The following is a 20,535-nucleotide window of genomic DNA, read 5'->3' as shown; positions in this document are numbered from 1 at the left end:
GGTGGTCCTCAGGAGCTGAGAGTTTGACAGTTGTTTTCTTAGCTTTGAATGAAAGACTTCCTACAATCTGGTTCCACTCTCCTTTCTTGCCGTAGTGACCACTGCCCTCTCCATGCCCCCTCACTCCCTTCAGTATGTTACTGCCATCCTGAAAAACGTGCCTTGCACCTGTCTGCCCTCAAGTCATTCCTCTACTCCGAAGGCTCCAACCCTTCATTTTGACCTTTGAAAATCCCACCCTAGAACCTGAATGAAATGTTTCTGTTTCCCTTATCACTCAGCCAGCAGTTGCCCTATCCTAAACTTCTTTACTGTATATTCAGTTCCTCATATAATGTGTATCACCTGCTGATGTGTCATCTTCTTTCATAAAAGATAAAGTTCATGAAGGTGGAAGCCATTATCTTAAGTGACAAAGAATAGGCTCTGAAGTAGGACTGTGTTTAGGGTTTTGCCTGATTTACTGCAGCTCTGTGACCTTTCACAAGTGACTTTACCTCCCCTTGCCTCAGTCTCTTCATGGCTAAAATAGGAAAAATAATAGTTTCTATCACTTAGGCTTATTGTGAGAATCAAATGAGTTAGAACAGTGATGTACTTAGTACCTTGTAGAATACATCGGCGATTTCTATTCATAACTAGCAGATCCAGAGTCATTCCTAGCATTTTTTTTAAATTGAAGTGTAGTTGATTTACAATATTGTGTTAGTTTCAGGTGGTACAGCAAAGTGATCTGGATATATATATATATATATTCTTGTACATTATAGGTTATTACAAGATATTGAATATAGTTCTCTGTGTTATACAGTAAATCCTTGTTGCTATTCTATTTTATATATAATAGTGTGTATCTGTTTATCCCATGTTCTTAATTTATCCCTCCCCATCCCCCCTTTCCCCTTTGGTAACCATAAGTTTGTTTTCTATGTCTGAGAGTCTGTTTCTGTTTTGTCAATAGATTCATTTGTATTAATTTTTAGATTCTACATATAAGTGGTATCATATAATATTTGTTTTTCTGTCTGACTTCACTTACTATGACATTCTCTAGGTCCATCCATGTTGCTGCAAATGGCACTATTTCATTCCTTTTATGGCTGAGTGGTATTCCATTGTAAATATGTACCACATCTTCTTTATCCATTCATCTGTCGATGGACACTTAAGTTGCTTCCATATCTCAGCTGTTGTAAATGGTGCTGCTGTGAACATTGGGGTGTATATATCTTTTCAAATCAAGAGTTTTTGTCTTTTCTGGATATACCTAGCATTTCTTTTGATTATGTATGTGCTGATGGATATAATGATCACATTTTGGTTTAGGTTTTTAGGATGTAAATTGTGGGTATTAATGATGGTGATTAGAATGATATTGATAATTCCTTGTGTACCATATTTTTCTCTGTTTGAAAAGTTTGTGTGTGATCTAGTACTGAAAAGCATAACTAGTAAATATAATTAGGGAGATAAATTCTATATTCTTTGTTATGAGGGATGATATTTAGGGACTTTAAAGAAAGTGGTATTTTATAACCTTCTAGTTTCTTGTGCTTAATAATTTTTATTAAGAATTAGAAATATCCTAAACTTCATAGCTTCTCCTTTATTCAACTTTTAACCTCTCATTTCTGTCTTCTTCTTATTTTTGAAAAGGTCTGAGAAGAGTTTGTTAAAAGTGTTTATTACATTGTTCAAAAATATAAAATCTAACCACTTTGTAATCTACACACAAACCACAGTCATTTAAATTTTAGGATACTTAATTTATGTTGACGCTTTATTAAATTAACAGTTGGCCAATATTCATTTACTCATTGGAATTCAAGACACAATTTCAGATATTCCAAAAAAAATTGATGGGAATTAATCAGAACTATGTCTTAGAAAAGAAATGGCATAAAGAGAGTTTAAGATCCTTTGAAGTGTCGATTTTGCTCATTAAAAAAGTCTGTCATTTTACTTTGTTACTAGAAAGCAAAGCTCTCACAGCCCTTTGACCTTCTGAAGTCATCTCAGAATCTATTTAATCTATTTCAATTGCTCTGAGTTTGGCCATATTAGAACAATAGCAGTTCAGCTAATGGCAAGCCTCATTTTCATGTCTGAGCAGCACACAAACGTTTCTGCCAAGTGGGTTTCAAATATGACAGTGGTATTCTAATAGGAAACTTGATTCTTAGTTATTAATTTAACAAACATAAATAAACTATATTATCTCATATTACATAGTTCTTATAGTGAGACTGTGGGAGAGGTGGTATTTGAGCTGCAGCTGAGAGGTGGAAGAAACAAAGTCCTGGCTGAGTGAGAGGCACAGGAATAAGTATAATTCAAATGCAATTGTGGAGAATGAGAACAGACTTCATAGAAAAATAGACTATTTTCTGAGGCTCCAGTGCCAGATTGAAGTTGAATTAAATGCTGTGTCAAAAAGAATGCTTTTTGCAACCAGGAGAAAAATGATTCAACCTGCTTTTACCAAAGCAACTCTGGGAATGATGGCAAAAACAGATTGGTTTTCTAAAAGGCACATATTGAAGATTTTTAGGAAGCGCAGGCCATCGGGCTCGGAAAACAATTTCCTGATTTCCTCTCCAAATCCTGTAAACGTATGCAAATCTCAGTGGCCTTGCTTCCTTCACTTTTATCACCCTAGAAGGCCTGCCCCTCTGTTCCGCAATGAATCACTCACAGCATTCTGAGTCCTTCGTACTTCCTTAGGGTTCCCATTCCTTCAATTTTACGTCTTTCAGATTTCCCTTCCGTTGATGACTCTTTACTCTCAGTACCAGCATCCAGAAAGTTTTCCAAGCTGGCATCCTTGACTTTGTCCTCTCCATGCTCCTTGCCCTCCCAGCATCTAACATCGAAGAGGTTATTCACAGGACATCAAGGCCTTCCAGTTCTGCCTCACTAGGATCTCTCAAATGCTTTCATGTCTTTTCATGCTTTCATTTACTTGCTTCAAAGTTGTATCCCCCATAACTAAAAATAAATACAGAAAATAAGTTTAACTGAGTGGTTGACATACGGACTTAAACTAAGGAATAACGAAATGCAAAAGGGACAATGAAAATCACTTTGGAGGTGACGTTGACCAGATCTGGCAATTTCTACATATGTAGAAATTTCTATTATTGAAAGGGAATAATTAGAAATGATTTTCACATTTTAGTCTGAGTGACTTGAAGATGGGAATGATACGGCCATCTGGTTTTGACAGGAGGTAAGACATCCATTTTAGGCATGTCGAGTTTGAGATCTCTGTAGGGCATCCATGAATAGATATATAGGAAGCATTCAGGATTTGGAATACAGATTTCAAAGGAAAGTCAGAGCTAAAAATAAAGATCAGGCCTCGTCATCCAAAAACAAAAAAAATTAATCATTGCAGCCAGAGGCATGAGAAATGTAGTCCACTGAGAATGTAAAGTAAAAGAGGAGAGGACAGTTGTGTTAGCTTTTCAACAAACGTAGAGAAAGGGAGCTCTGTGAAGGATGCCGAAAAGGGCTGGCCAGAGGGGTGAGGAAAAAAACCCAGGAAGTTGCGGTGTCACCTGGAGCTAAAGAAGGAGGGACTTGCTCTAAGTGACAGAATTTTGGTTGTGAAACATTTCCTGATGGTTTTATTTGCAGCTCATTTATTGACCTAGATAGATATTCTAAAGATACAGTATGTCAAAATAGCAAAAGCAAAAAGCAGTTGTTCTTTTTTTGAAAGCATCATCCCTGAAGAATCATGTAAATCGTGAATTCACTATTGAAACTCTGTCTGAAGATCATCTGGGAGGTCCCCTTAAATACAACATCCATGCAACTATATTGTCCCTCCCGTGTTTTATGTAAAGGAGCCTAAAATCCTAGGATTGCATATAATTTTGCAAAAAAACTTTTTTTTTATGGCGATTAACACACCACAATACTCTTCTACTCAGTTATGATTTGTTAAGGGAAAAATCGATACCTTTAAATAAAAATATAAAGATCTTGACATTTATGTTTGACAAGCTCAGCTGACTCTGGAAATATTACATTAATATTTCTTAAAATTATGAATTGCTAATCTTAAAAACTACTTTATGGAGGTATGATTGATATGTATACAGCTGTACCTATTTAATGTATACAACTTGATGAGTTTGGAGATAAGTATATGCCCATGACACCATCACCATAATCACAGCCCTAAACTTATTCATCACCTCCAGAAGTTTCCACCCTATCCCTCCCTCTCTCTCTCTATTTTTCTTAAAAAACTTTTTAAAAATTTGGTGGTAACTTAAAAAATTAAAATGCAAAGTTCTAAACTCTGAAGATACATTCCAAACAGTACCAACAAATTAACCTTTATGTTATTTCTTCAGAAAAAGAATATAGTAAAAGCAAAACCAGTTGCAACAGAATGATCCATGTTGATAACTGACTTTTCCTTTTGCTTATCAAAAGTCTTTGTTTTCTTATAGTTGTCCTAGCGGTCACCGTGAACATGCGTGGAGCTGCCTCTGCTAGGATGCTGTTTTCAGCTGCCGCATTCTCCTGTGTGGTGACGGGGCCTGTGGGAAGGCGCAGGGGTGTGGGTGAGAGTCACAGTATTGCCAGGAGCAATCTGAAATTGGCTAGGCAGAAGCATGACCTACTTTTTGGGGTCCGTCTTTTCTGATCCAGAGAGTTTGCGTTAACTCTCATTCCCAGCTGGAAGCACTACTTTATGACTCAGTGGATCAATATACACTGGGAACCATGAACCATGATAGGTGGCCTGACAACCGTGTGAAAGGCCTCATTGGTTCAAGTGGAAATGAGGTTCCTTTGTGAGACTTTCTTCTTATCAAAAAGGACAATTTAGAACTTTCCATTATACATTACAAATAGAAATAAGATAGAGATAAACAGAGCAAAATGATGTGTTTTTTCCTCCTCTCCTTGTGCTTCCCCACCTTTCACATCCTGACCGACTCAATCACACTCCCTCAAAATAGGACGGTTTTTCTCTTGGTGAAGCCAGGGCAATGTGTGATATTGTTTCTAATACAGAATAATTGGTGCATATAATTTTAGAAGGTGTTTATCTCTCAGTTTAGGTGATACAATGACAAAATGATGAGTTTATAACCATAGGCTAAAATCAGATTAATAAATAAAAGGGCTTGATTGGAAAAAACCACAGCAGTGGTTTGTTCCATTTACGTCTATTTGGAGTCTTCACTATTTTGGCACAATAAACTCTCCCAGACTCTCATATGTCAAAACATGATTTGTTTTATTTAATGAGGTAAAGAAACCATTGAATACACATGTAATAATTGAGGATAATTAAAAAAATCTAAATGTATGTGTATCACTGGCAAAATTAATGGTCAGGTATCACCATTTTGAACTAAATCTTGTAAAAGCGTATTTTTCCCTGTATTCTTTTTATGAAGCCCTGACGCTTGTGTGCTCCGCTCTTTGTACCTGGGCCCAGGGCCGCGTGGAGCTGGTTGCCCGATGCTGGAGGAGTATTTCACCTGTTGGCTTCACACACTCAGTCCTACTTGGATCCCACTCCACATGCTATTGTAGAACGTTATTTCTGTTAAAGCCAGCAGACTCTGTGTGTGTGTGTGTGTGTGTGTGTGTGTGTGTGTGTGTATGTGTGTGTGTGTTTCTCTCTTCTTTGTACCAAAAATCAGTGTGATGCCCAATGAATGTGGAGTGATTCTGCTCTGGAGCAGCGTAGACCTGACTGTATCAATGCTGTGCATATGGCAAAATGTTTTTTGAACCAGATAGATATATTGATTCTGGTTGACCACCCATGTACACGTGCAAATGACATCGTTCTGGCCAATCCACATACAGTTTTAGAAAATCATAAGTTATATAAAATGCATAATCGGCAGCTTTGGGGATGTTAAGCACATGCACAAGACACTCATAAAGATACTCTAGTATCTTTCGTCATTCAGATCTGAAAACTGGTTGATCTGATTTTCTCAAGCTAGTTGCAAAGCTATGAGTCTGCAGGTTATGTTAGTAGTTGAGAAGTAACATGGAAACACCATATATTTTTCAGTATTGCCAAAACTTTTAGCAGCTGAGTTTATTGTTTTTAGTTGGGGAAGATCCTGTTTGCTCTTCAGTTCAGAGACTGTTTCCCATTTTTGCCCACTTACCAAGTCACCTCAAACCCCCTAGCCTCTGCTGGGTAAAGGAACCTCCTTTGGTTGTGTCAGTCTCTTCCAGGTAAATGCTCAGACCTTCTGATTTCCTAATCTTTCTTCCACTCCTTTCCAAAATGGCAGTCGGCATGAGAGGAACTCAGATGATGTCCTGGCACTTTGGGTGGGGGGCTCCCCTGCCATATGTCGGTTGTTGTGTTGATGTCCACCACAAGATCATTGATTGGATCCTTGTGTCCCAGGTCAGTGATACCTGCTAAGTGTGGTTTGGTTGGTCCTCACACTGGATGTTTGTTGATGTACACTGCCAAATTTAGTGGTCATTTGGTCCCTACGACTGTTCTCTTGACAAAGGCCATCACCTTTTCTGGCCAGGCCCCGTGACACTTCTTGTTCTATTCAGATTCCCCGAAGCTGGCTGTGACATTCTTTTGGTTAATAGGTAGAGCAGATGGGCAGTGGTCTTTGGACACTGTCACTATCCTGAAGAACCCCTCTGGTTAGCTCTAGTCAGACTCTCATTCATTTCTAAGCATTGTTCTTTATCTTCTCAGACTCTGTGTAATGGTTTCTGGGGAACATGACTCATGAGGTAGAAAAATGAAAAACACATCCTTCTAATAAAAAAAAACCCAATTATCTCTTGTCAAAGAAAATTGCACTGGATTGAGTTAAAAAGACAAAAAGACTTTATTCAAGACTATAGCAATGGGGGTCAAGACTTCTGCAGTAGGGGAGAGAGATTGAACTCTGCTCTGTTGAAATCAAAGTGGGAGAGTTTTTAAGCACTGAGCTGATGAGCTAATGGAAGAGTACTGGAGAACTTCAGGGGGAAGTTGGTCAACGTGATTAGGCCATTTGTGTTTGCTAATTGGTGCTTGTGGAGTTAGGCTCCTGCCCTCCCGCAGAGACTGGGAGATAGGGCTCTATCTTTCTTGATTACTTTTCAGAGGGATGACTCAGGTCCTTGAGAAAGACATTCTTGGATTGTAAAACTGTAAGGAGGCTTGATGAAGATTTACATTGCAAGGATCAGAGAAATAATTTACAATTGCAACTTCCCTCAATTAAATGCTCTGAGAAAAGGGAGGTCAGGGGCCTATGGTCAGGGAAAAAACCTGTCTGAAGTTCAGTCAAGCTGAGGGGAATGTTATGAATGAATGTTAAGGATGTCTCGGTCACCAGCATCACTAATAATTTTTCCCATTGCCTGTGAAATAAAATTTTCCACAATAAAATAATACTTAAAAAGGAATAAATCGTGGAATTAAAGTATGTGTATTCAAGACTAAATTCAACAAATATCTAACCCTAGAGTTAAACGTATCTCATTCATTGGGATCGTGATGCTGTATTAATGTGATTAATTAATCACAAATTGGGAAAATATTAAATGATTTGATCAAATGCCTGGAATTGGTTTTGTACTTTTTACCTTTTTTCATGTACTATGCCCTAGTATTGCTGGCTTTTCCAGTCATTATGTGGAAATAATGTCTGTTGGGTACAAGAGTGACTTCAGTTTCTTAACCCAGTAGTGATATGAGGACATTTGACTCATGGCAGCTTATCATCTCTCTCCGGCTGGGGAAGATAAAAAAAAAAAAGGTAGGGAAGCAAAAAATGGTTTTTCAGTCTCTGGGATATTGTCAGTGTGCTCTATCTGATGCATGAGGTCATTTACTGAAATGACCTGCCTCACTGTAGTAGATCTAAATCGAAACTTTTAGAAAAGTATTATAATGGTCTTAGAGCAAAACACGGGCAAGTCCTGATTACCGTCTGAATTTCCAGACATCATGTGCTCAAAGTCATTTTTCCAAAGCTACTAATTTGAATGAAATAAAACTGGCTGTGGTGAAAAAAATTAAAGCACAGATTTTGGTGGTTTTGTAATTTTATTCTAGTCTTCTAGAGGAAATTTGGCTTTCCCAAAATTTGCACATCAAATATACGAATCAAAATGCCTAAGCAGAGAAAGGATGTAAATATTTACTGATTAATCCACTGAATTATTGAACACTTCAGAAACGTTTGATCTGGCAATACAAGAAGTAGGGCTGAAAGTCAGTCTGCCAATCTGCTGGGAGGAAAAATTGATCAACAGCAAAACACTAAAACCTACGAGAATTTAGTAAGGTATTATTAGTTTAGAACCTTGCTGGGGAAATGAAGTAAAAAGCATCTCTTTCATTGTATCAAAAAATCCAAAAATAGAGCAATAAATACATCTAGGACATGTAGTTTACAAGTGATTAAACTAGGGAACTTTGAGGTGGTTGGTAGACATTGTGTGTATGTACGTGCATGCCTCTGTGTGTGTGTGTGTGTGTCTCAGCCAAGCGCCTAAGCTTTCTCTTCGAGAACCTCACTGAAAGTACCATTTTGCAAAGAGAAGTATCTTGTGCTTTTATTTAGTTCCAGCTTTTGCCACTAGGTATAATATATTCATATTTGGTATATGAATTAACACAGTCTTATTATACCCATATGGAAACAGATTTATTTCATTCCTTTATTCAGTAATTATTTATTAAGCACCTACTATGTGTCAGGCAGTGCGCTAGACATGTAGGATCTATCTTTGAACAAAACAGGCCAAGACTCTAGGCCTCATTGAGCTTATATTCTGATAGGGCAAGATAAAGGATAAAGAAAGATACTAAACGAGAAATGTATGTATAAATATGTCAATATCTGACAAAAAATGAAAAGTGGTTTGGATTAAGATGAATGGGAGCAGGATTGCTGGGTGGAAGGAATTTTAATAGGGAAGGTCAGGAGAGGCATGCTTGTATGAGAGCGATCACATTTGAGCAAAGACTTGACGGTAGCAAAGGTTTTAGCCCAGTCTATCTCAGAGAAGAGCACTCCAGGCAGAAAGGATAGCTTATCAAAGCGTGGGATGGGAGATGGGAGAATGGTGTTTGCTCAGAGAACCTTGAGGAGGCCGTTGTTGATGGAGGGTACCGATCTGGGAAGCCAGACCTGGGGCGGGAGCCGTGCAAGGGGGGCAGATCATATAAGGAATCTGGAGGCTGTATAGTAATGACTTTGTCTTTCACTGTGTGTGAAAGTGAAAGTTATTGTAGTGTTTTGAGCCCAGGAATAATATTTTAAACCTGTTGTATAGAGAACAGAGAGAGTCTCAGTGAGCAAAGGGGAAAGCAGGGAGACTTGTTAGGTTGCTATGGCAAGAATCGAGGCTGGAATAGAAAGGAGCACCAGTGGAGTTGGAGAAATCCTCTGATTCTGCAGAGTTGAGTAGCACCAGCAGTATTTCTGTCGGTTTGGTAGTATGGTGAGAGAGAAAGAAAGGAGTCAAGCACACTCTATTTTTTTTTTTTTTTTTTTTTTGTCCTGAGAAACTTTAAGAATGGAATTGTCTGTCATAAACTGGGTTGGGGAAGCATGTGAATAGAGTAGGATTTGGGGGAAGAAGAGGAGTTTGGTTTGGGAAATGTTAAAGATATCAAGTAGAGAGTCTAATATCAGGGAAGAGGTTGAAGGTGGAGATAGAAACTGGGGAATTATTGGCACATAATATTTAAGTCCATGAGGCCAAGAGAGGTCAGCAAGGAGATGGGGACGGAGAAGAAGCAGGGCGAAGGACTGAGCCCTGGAGCATCTCAGCCTTCAGAGGGAAGAGATAAAGGGAAGAACCAACAATGGAGATTGAGAAGGAGCAACTAATAAGCTAAGAAGAAAATGAAGAGAATGAGCTTTATGGAAGTTTAAGTGGGCAAAGAATATCAAGGCATTGGGAGTAGTTGAAAGTATCAGATGTCACTGACAGGCCAAGTGGTAGGAAGACTGAAATCTGACCATTCGATTTAGTAACATGCAGTTCTTTGGTAACCTTGACAAGAGCAGTTTTCATTGAGTGGCGTGGGCTGACAGTCTAATTGGAATTGGCCTGAGATAGAATGAAATGACAAACATCGGAAAGAGTGTGCATGGACATCTTATTTGAATTAACATACTACCTTAATATAAAAAGCAGGAGAAATAGAGTGGAGTCAAGAGAAGCTTTTTTTTTTTTCTTTTAAAGGGGGAAAAATAACAGCATGCATGTACATTAATGGGTATGATCCATTAAGGAGAAAAAAATAATGAAGGAGAGAATGGAGAACTGCTGATGCAGTGGCCTGAGTGGGTTCAGCACAAGGGGAAGGGGCTGGCCAGTGGCTCACGTGCCTGGAAAGCGCAGGGATGCCCTGCGGGCCCAGTTGGACTCAGGGATCCTGACTGTGCTATCAGAACTGGGTCTCACCTCATCTCTCAGTTCTGCTTGGGTCTTTGCTGCTTCACTCAGATTTTCCACAACAATTGCTCCTATAGCTCGATGCCTAATTCCCATCCTTTCAGCGTTCACAGCAGAAAAGAGGGTCTTTCTCTAATAGTCTCAACGAAATCCTGGAATTGCCCTGCTGGCTCGGCTCAGCTGACCTGCCTGTACCTGTAATAATCACTGTGACCAGGGGCAGCAACGCCAAGATTCAGGAGTGTACATGAGGCAAGACTAGCCAGGCACAGAGCATCGATAGAGTCATGTTGCCTTCCAGCAAAAAGAACTACACTGGTACAAATACAAAGCTTGATAAGGTTGTAAATGGTGGCCCCGGGACTCTGCGAACCATTTAAGGGAGACAGACAAATACTGGCACAATGTTTTTTTCTCTTCCTTTTACATTATTGTAATTCAATGTCAAGATCAAAGTGATCCAGGCAAACTTACAATTGTGGGGAAATCTAGATGAAATCACATGTGAAAAAGTGTAATTATCTTAGAGGGAAACTTCCCTAGGACAATTTTAATTAAGCCAGTTATTTTCTAGAAATGTAGATGCCATAATGATGGCTAGGACTGTCATTGAACTGTGTTCACTTGTGTTTTGTGTCCTTGAACACCCGTGTCCTTCTATGCTTTACATCTTGAGAAATATGGCTTGCCCTTTCGTGTGTTCCAACCTTTGCAAAGTTGACAAACTCTGTGACACATCACCTTCACTGATGACCATCAGCAGTGGCAGTCATGCCATTTTTAATATTAGTAGGGGATAGAAGTGATTCTTTTCTATATTTTAAAGCTCCAACCAAGAGTATTTTTCTCTTCAATTTTTCTTTCACTTCCATGAAATTGTAAGATGTGCCTCCATGTCCAGAACTAAATATTCGTGCTACCTACTAGAAAGGATATAAGGGTTTTAAACGTAATTCAGCCAGCTACCTATTTGTATTTAAATAACACAATCTATTATTTGAATTTATTCTTGGGATAAAATATACCACTCTGGGGCAATGGTAGTTGTATAATTATTTCAAGGTTAAAGAATGAAAAAGGAGGCAATTTCTTAAATGAGATCCTAACAGATTAAAATCATTAAAAAATAATTTCTCATCTATACTAAAAATTTGGGAAAATTTACTTAGCTTCTGTGAATCTCTTTTTTAAAAGTTTCCTTTGAAAAGAAGAGATGTTAAAATATATTTCATCTCACAAGATAATTTTAATAATTAAGTTTAATATGGTACATAAAATTTCTAGTAGAGTACTTAGCATACAATAGGCACCGGATAAATTTTAGTTTGCTTTTTTTTTCCTGACAGTTCACAGCAACATGTGTTACAGAAGCCAGTTCCTGAGGAAGCTGATGTTTAAAAGTAGTAGGCAACAGATACAAGAGATGCTGTGTTTTGTAATCATTCAGTAACTAAATTTTTCCAAAGCTCAACTTTACTGTGACGGTAACTCTTTGGAGTCGATAGCAATAATAATTGTTTTATAATTCAAAAAGTAACAACTACCGTATACTCACGTGCTTGCTGTCTGTGAGAGAAATCAATAGGCACTTATTATGCTTTTTAAATTTAAATCTCATAACAGTACTACAATGCTTAGTGTAAAAGTCTCATCAGTGGGTAGAGGGCTTTTAAGTGTGAGTTTTCAGGCTGTGATATGAAGATGCAAGAAATGTTTCTGTTTGAATAAATTTGTGACATTTTATTATGCCAAGTCTCAGTAATGAGGCCAAGGCAGGAGAAAAAGGAGGGTGGAATAGGGGAAGGAGGTCTGCGATATGGGGAAGAAAAGAAATGGAGGGATAAGACTCTGTCTTGTGGATTAAGTGTCAGTAACCATGGAATAGATGGGGTTATGGAAAGATGGTCATTGGTCTCACATTGGTCTACCATGATGTTGACTCTATCGGCATATTAAAAGCATCATTAAGGACAAATAATACTTGACTACCAGCTGAAAGTTTTAGTTAGTAAATTTTAAAAGTTCACTATATTTTATTTTATAGTAATTCAGGGTTAACAACTTGCTGGAGTTAGCCATCATTTTCTCCATTCAAAAAGTAAATACTATGACAATAGGATGGCTCCAGAAGGCTAGGTGGTTTGGCGGTGACCCTACGCTTGGGGTAGCTTAACCTCAGCTGCAGCTGCATTTTCATTTCATGTCACTATTGTCCCTACATGTCATCATAGGCTGGCACTACCAAAGTGTGCTGAGTTCTATATCCATGTCTATTTATCTATATCTGTATATTTGCATTTTCTATATTACTATTCAACATTTGTCTTAAAATTAGAACAATCATAACACTCCATCACACACTTATACCATGTGTGTCTACAGAGCCACACAGTTTAAAACCCTGTAGGAATCTCTGGATTCCCTATGGCTGACTTAGCTTGCTGAAATTACTTGGTAAAGCCTAGGAGCATCTGAATTTCCATTACTTTATTGGTGTACCTCGTTAATGGTATCACTTGATTTAGCATATCAGTAGTACCTTTTCGCCACAGGTGAGAAATTGAAATGTTCAAGGGCAATTAATTGCGGATGTTTCAAGTTGGTTAGTGCAGCTGTAATGGTGAGTGATGCTGGGAAGAGGGAGCGGTCAGTGAGAGGTTCCTCTTGCTCCTGATGAGAATTGATGATCCAATTTTAACTCACTAGACTCACGCTGATTCTTTTTTTTTTTCCACTGTGCTTCTCTCTTGTGTTCATGTTTTAAATAATGATCTATAAAGGAATGTCAAAGTGCCACAGAAACATTATGCAATTCTGTATTAAAAATGTATCTTCATTACTGACTTTAGACCATTAAAATTAACTAGAAAGAGCAGGAAACAAAATAACTCAGTATTTTCTCAAAGGTGTAAGGTGATGTAGATAAAATTCCAAACGTAGAAATTCCAGGTAAAGATGATGGCTGGCTGGGGGCACTTCATTCATTCTTTTCCAACTTTTCTGTGCAAAAAATGATAAAAATGCAGAGAGATAGGCAGTTGTAACACATACGCAACTATGCTGCAGATGGACCAAGGATGCTTGGTGAACATCAGACCCTGGAAGACTTTCAACTTCCAAACTTTTGATAGGCCCTAAGGCAGAATTGTAAAATTAGATAGGACAGTAGAGGGAAGTTTTTACCCATTCACCACTCCCATCATGTACCCATACTTCAAAGACATGGTCTATTGTTAACTCTAGAGAGGAAGGTTGACCCTACTGTCAGGTAGCCAAATCCTGAGATTCCCCAACCCTTATTGCTACTATCTTTTCTACATCCATTGGGAACTGCTGATTCCCATTTATATATCATAACAATATGGGGGACACTGCTGTGTCCTAGTTAAGAGCACTGTGCCTCTTGTTGCTCTGCAGACAGGCTGCATGAGCAGCGCCCTTTGTGGACAGCAAAGCCATGCTAAGTCAATGACCCCAGGACACCCAAAATGCAGCCAGGGCCCATGTCTGCCCAACAAGCCCTCTTACTTAAAATACAAGAATTTTTCACTCTAACCTAAACATGGTAGATGGTATTGGTGACCAAGAGAACTCCACTCATCCAGGTTACTAGCCAAAACCACAGGTTCTTCAGGGGCAAATACAGAGAAAATGAAAAGTAAAAACACACCAATAAAAATTGCACAATGTATCAATATTTTGGATCAATAAGGAGAGCATTGTACTTTCGATGTACAAAGTGGAAGACACTTTTGAACAATGATTCCCTCCAAGAAAGAAGGAAATTTGAAAAAAAATTATATAGTTCTAAAGACAATGTAGTAAGTAATCTCGGGACTCATACCCGAATACAATCAGGAGTTAGTGTGATACTGTCAAGGAAGGAGACTGTTAGAATATAATACTTAAAAAAAATGCTGTCTTAACTCAGTTTGAGGCCCTGACTAGAAGCTGGTCAGTCCCCTTCTTGAGCAGCTGATTATGTCCAAACCCAACCCCTTCTTTTATTGCGCTCACACCCTCTGTGGCCACTGTGCATCAACTGTGATCATCCTGGAGCCAGGTCCAGACCCCAGGACACAGCCCCTCTTCCCTGGAGCTCACAAAACTTAGCTAACCCCACCCCGCTTGCCATACGTAAGCTGCTCTCTACGGCTTCAACTTGCCACCCTTTCTGTGGTGGCATTTCCCTCTACGGCCCTTCCTGGCAGTCTTCTCTTCTTTGAAACTGTAAGTAACACAGAGTTCTGCTTTTTATCTCTCAGAGTGTCACTGTGTTGTATCTGCCATCAGAAGGGTTTTTAAATCTTATTAAAGCCATTGTTAATACAGATATGTCCCTTTGGGTCTCACAAAGGTATGTGCCTTACCGTAATAGCAAAATTGGGCATCTCTTTGTATTAGTGCCTGACTCAAGGTTTATAAAACAGGGCATGGGTGTCAAGAATAATGCTTGAATAAAAACTGTATATAAATTTATGGTAATCTCTACCTGAAATGTCAGAACTTATTATCAGAGCCTCAAGGTGGATGGCAAAAGAATGGGGAAAAGAAAACATGTACTAATATTCTTACATGGTACGTTATGTAACAGATACTGCATTTTAATATATATTGAATAGTAGATAATTATGGATTCAAGAATGGGATAAACCCTATTTCATGTTTTTTACAGTGACTACATAATACTTACATGGTCAGCAGTGTCAGTATTACTTAAATAAATTCCTCAAATAAAGCACTATTATAGTAAACTGGAAGAATGAAACGTCTTAACAAGACATACAGTAGGTAATCACGCCTATAATTTTCTGGTGTGCATTTGGATAAAACAAAACACAATAAATTCTGTTCTATCCGTATTTCCTTGAATATACAACAGACTTTTATTTTTCACTTCTGAGTGCTCAAACACAATTTACCATGGCTCTCCCATCTGCTATCCTCTCACCCACCACCCCACTTCCCAGATAGGATACAACTAGTGATGTGTTGGTAAACTGGCTGGGGTGGGAGTGGGTACTGATTTGCAGAGTTGGCCAATTTTCGTGGTTTAAATACTCCCACCATGGCCAATTGCAAAGATGGCTATCTTTAACAATCATCTTGCAAAATTGCTGAAAATTTAATGGTCTCTCACACGCTGTTGCAAGCCAGTTATCACTGGATAGAGCTCTCCATTATTTACTGTGTTATTATTCCCTGCACCTGCCTCACCATTAACACTTTTCATGTTGTGTTTCAAATATGCTTTTCAATGTCTTTTCCTCCCGTAAGAACGTAAACACGGTGAAGGCAGGAACTATCCCTTGGCCATCTTTGTATTCCCGGGCTTAATGCTGTACTTCTTTCTCTGAGGAGGCTAAACATGATGAGACATCAAAGGTAGTCTTCTAGTTCCACCATAGTGTGAAGGTAAATCAAGTTCTGGGCAAAGGGGTGTAAGGCCAAATCATTACACAGTCATGCATGTGGGCAGTAAACATGCCAGTTCCAAGTGTTGACGTGGATGTCTGCCTGTCAAATTAAGTGGTTTAAACATTCAATGAGTTTAACCTCATTCAGTTAACTCTCCCAGTGTCAGATGGTTGAAACGCCTAGAAATGAACATAATTAACATAGGCTCCATCCATTTACATTACATTCTTGTTTCTCTATATTTTTCTAGCATTATGGAAAGTTTCGTATTTTGGAAATTTGACTTTCCTAAGTTCCTTAGAGGAACAGTCTTACTAGGATTGCTAGTTCACTAACAGATTTTTAACGAATTCTTTGCTCATTTCTCCTTTCTCTCTTTTCACAAAAGGAGCCGGTGGCTGGTCTCCACTTGTGTCAAACAAATACCAGTGGTTGCAGATTGACCTTGGAGAGAGAATGGAGATCACCGCTGTGGCCACCCAAGGGGGATATGGGAGCTCCAACTGGGTGACCAGCTACCTCCTAATGTTCAGTGACAGTGGCAGGAACTGGAAACAGTATCGACAAGAGGACAGTATCTGGGTATGTTTCTTTAACAGAATACGTAGCCTCTCAGAGAGAGAAGTAGAGTCATCCCTACATGCTGTTTATGAATCTCTTTAAGTTTAGAAACAGAATCTTCAGAATTACTTAGAAAACATTTTTCAAGAGAAACTGTATTACTATTCATTTTCTAATACATTTTATGGTTTAATTTATGAAAATACTAAAGGTAAACTTATTTCACAGAGTCCTCAGAAATTGAAAAAAAAAATCTCATTAGTGCACTAAATAGTGTGGAAGTTAAAGAAAGAAACTAAACCTATATAAAAACAAATTTTAAGTTTTGTTCAATAACATAGTAGTTTTGCATTGTCTTTGTTTAAGTTTGTTGAAAAGAATTTACTGCTTTTATTTCTTCTGATGACTGAGATTTATGAATTAATCTCTCTCTAGTATATGGAGGTTTTTATGTATAATATTTGGAATATTTATATATGTATTTTATATACACACACACATATATGATTTATATATAAACCATTCTCTAGTTTTTTCAAGTGTGTAAGATGCTGTGTTTTGTGGCCAGGGCACAGCTCCTGTAAGGGAGACTGACAAGGAGGCCGTTTGTAATAAAGTGGGTGGTATTTGTAGTTGACTGATGGTATATAAACACCCAATGGAAGAGGGAAGCTAAAGGAAGTTTGCTTGGTGGTGAAGAAAGGACTTCTTTTTTTAGTGTAGAAAAGTATTGGTTTGGATCTTATGTGGGCCAGGGACAACATACTGCAATCAAAGAACTGTGTTTTTTTTTGGTTTTTAATTTTCCTCTGACTGAGCTGCTGGAACCAGAGAAAATGAGTAACTTAATGAAGCATCATTCTTAGCACACAGATAATTTGGAGGCCTATCTGGGCACATAATGATAATTTTCTTTGATCAGTCAATGGCCTCTCTTTTGAAACTTCCTAGAACTCCGTTATACATTATACAGTCGTTGAAGAAATGGGCTGTGATTTACTCACCTTTCTATCTCTAAAGTACTTGGTGGTCATCCAGTGCATGTTTATTGATGTAAATTGAATTGAGAAGATGTAGCCCTGCTCTTTCTCAAGCAAGGACAACAGTCAGGCTGGAAGAAGTTTTCTATAAGCATTTTTAAGAAAACCTGCATTAAAATCCAAAGCAAGTTGAAGTTCTGTATAAGAGCGAGAAAAATTGGATATTATGGTTGAATTAGTTCCATGCAAACCATTCAAAGTAGGGATAAAATAAACAGTAATTATGAACCAATAGCAATGAAAGCTTAATGAGGTATTTATTTTAACTAGGTGTTTGGATTATCTTTTACTCTTTTTTTCAAAATAAGCATTGGATTTTAAACTAGATAAATGGTGGCTAATTCGTGCTAATATTTAGCTGTGGTAAGTAAGATGTATGTTTTTGATATTTTAAAAAAATTTTTAATCTTAACCATGACAATTAATTGTTTTTCATGGATCAAGCTTGAGGAAAACCAAACCTAGATAGTGCTATTTGCCTTTTTCACTTACTTATTAAAGGTGAGGTGCTCAGGGTGCAATAGTGACGTGAATGATATCCTTAACTAGTCCAAACCAATCAATGTAAAGACAGACGGCATCGATCACAATTACCTGGCTAGGTAACATTGTTTTTTAGACTGTGCTATCATTTGTTGGTTTACTGACTGTTTTCCCCTCTGGAGTGTGAGCACCCTGGAAATAGAGGCTCTACCTTCCAACCTGTCATCCCAGTATCCCCAGTCTTAACAGTACCTGGCATGTTGCCGGCAATTACTAAATGTTTGTTGAATGAATGAATGAATGAGGGAAAGAGTGAATGAACCAGTAAATGAAATGCACTTTCTTGTAGGATACTTTTATGCTCACACAACTAAAAGTGACCCCTTCCTCCACCCATCAGCTCCTCCTTTTAGTACATTTATATTGTACCAGATTAATGTACTTTAGAGTTAGAAGGCTACATTTCTCTCTCCCCTATACATTTTGAACTTTTTCATGGGAAAAGGTTTATCTTTCTCATCTTTGCATTTCCAGCACTCAACACCCAGTGTGGCACATCACTTGTTGAGTAAATTAGTGAAAAAAAAATCAATCAATCAATGAATAGATTTGAATACATTGATCTCCTAATCTGTTCCTAACTTTGTATGAAATTCTGTATTAAAAGAGCTCAAAGTGAGAGAGTGGCATGGACATGTATACACTACCAAACGTAAAATAGATAGCTAGTGGGAAGCAGCCTCATAGCACAGGGAGATCAGCTCGGTGCTTTGTGACCACCTAGAAGGGTGGGATAGGGAGGGTGGGAGGGAGGGAGACACAAGAGGGAGGAGATATGGGGATATATGTATATGTATAACTGATTCACTTTGTTATAAAGCAGAAACTAACACACCATTGTAAAGCAATTATACTCCAATAAAGATGTTGAAAAAAAAAGAGCTCATGTTAATGTTGTTGAAAAGATAAAACACATCAGAACAAACCAAAGAGTGAGTGAGAGGAGCGTGCAAATGTGTGGTACAGACTCCTAGAGCTTTGGAAATTGACAGAATATGGAGATCACTGTAGAATGAATTTGTCAAAAAAAGCAGGGCTTACACGGGTGTTGAAAAAAGCATTAAAACTTAGATTATGGAAGGATTAAGGAAGCAATTCCATGAAGCTGGAACAGTGTGAACAAAAGAATGGACATTGGCATTATCCAGAGATATGGTTTCCCATGTAGTAACCAGTGAGACTGTGGTCAGAATGGACTATCAAGTTTGGTAAGGACCGGACTATAATTTTGATAATGGTAAAGAAAGTAGATGAATGTCAAGATCAGAATTGAGACTTGGTGCAGCTCGTGCCATGGCCACACATAAAACGGGTAAGGTTATGGTGTAGGTAAAACAGCCTGAAAGTTTCAAACTTTGTTGATATATGTAGACACACACACACACACACACACACACACACACACACACTCGTGCTACCTGTTCATCCCAAATAGGCTAATAGTTCTATTTTTACCCCACAGTTACTCAGGTCCCACTCTGAGGGAAGCTCCCTCTCTGTGAATCTGTAATTGCCAACGCAGGAAAAACGAAACACGGCGAACTGTGCCCTGGCTCTTGACATTTTCACCTGGTATAACACAGATCACTTTAATTTGTTTTTTGGTTTTTTTTTTTTTAGTCAAAGAACAATTTTTAATTGATGTTCATAGTAAAGAATTTAACCCTTTGTCACATTTACGAATGTGTTTCTTAACTTTTTTTTTTTTTTGCCCAGTTTTTCTAGATATTATGGGATGTATCCAAATTGTACAAAACTTGCCAGTTTTCTGTCAGAGCTTCACAGTCTGCTCCAGATGATACAAATAAATCTGTGAAAGAGAGTTAGGAAACACCTAAGGCATTATACGAGTATGTGATGGAAACAGGAAGAAAAGGCAGTTGTTACAAGTTTAGAGACAAATAAAATAAAACCCATCAATATGGATGGAAATGCTGTCTGAGGATTCCTCATTCTCCCTTTATTTATCCCTCTTCAAGCACTAGAGAGAACAGTGACTTCTATATACCTGAAAGAATTAATCAAATGCCCTGCTGCTTTTTATAAATAAAAAGAAAGGCAAAATGTTTTGTTGTCTATGTGGCCATGCATATATTTAATAGAACTGTAAACTTGAGAGATATATAATATTTTAAAAAATTATTCTTTGGAATAAAATTTATAGTCCAGTGCTCACAAATGTAATTTATACAAAGTACTCTACTGGATAGCATATAAATATTTTACAAAAACTTAGAAATGCAAGCTACTGAAATTGTTCCTCTCAAATTGAAGACAAAATAAATTCTCTCAACATCCATGATCAAAAGACTTTTCAGCCAGTTTATTGTAAATGATTGGAAAAGGAAATGTAAGGTATAATTTTCACTCATCTAAGAACAATTGCTGAAACTTCATGAAACGAACATCTTAGAAATTATTTTAAGCAAATCAACATGTGCAGGAACTTTACAGCCGAACTATACAAATTCTCTCTGATATATGCTCAAGCTTCTTTCACACTGCAGACTATAAGGGCAAGGAATGGTATGGTACTAATTTTATG

The 20,535-nt window shown here is 38.0% G+C and overlaps 1 protein-coding gene across 6 annotated transcripts in view; it reads left to right on the top strand.

Annotated features, from left to right (window-relative positions):
* The window catches only part of CNTNAP4 (contactin associated protein family member 4), a 260,224-nt gene that overhangs the window by 59,725 nt on the left and 179,964 nt on the right, over positions 1–20,535 (top strand). For 5 of the 6 annotated variants that reach the window (XM_061174471.1, XM_061174474.1, XM_061174475.1 and 2 more), the window contains exon 3: positions 16,235–16,428. In XM_061174471.1, the coding sequence (XP_061030454.1) occupies positions 16,235–16,428 (194 nt within the window). The remainder of the gene's footprint in view (positions 1–16,234; positions 16,429–20,535) is intronic. The other variant, XM_061174472.1, reaches the window with a different exon arrangement.

Source organism: Eubalaena glacialis, chromosome 18, assembly GCF_028564815.1.
Source record: "Eubalaena glacialis isolate mEubGla1 chromosome 18, mEubGla1.1.hap2.+ XY, whole genome shotgun sequence".
NCBI lineage: Eukaryota > Metazoa > Chordata > Mammalia > Artiodactyla > Balaenidae > Eubalaena > Eubalaena glacialis.
The sequence above is the reverse complement of the archived record's forward strand: the minus strand, read 5'-3'. Positions and strand labels throughout refer to the sequence as shown.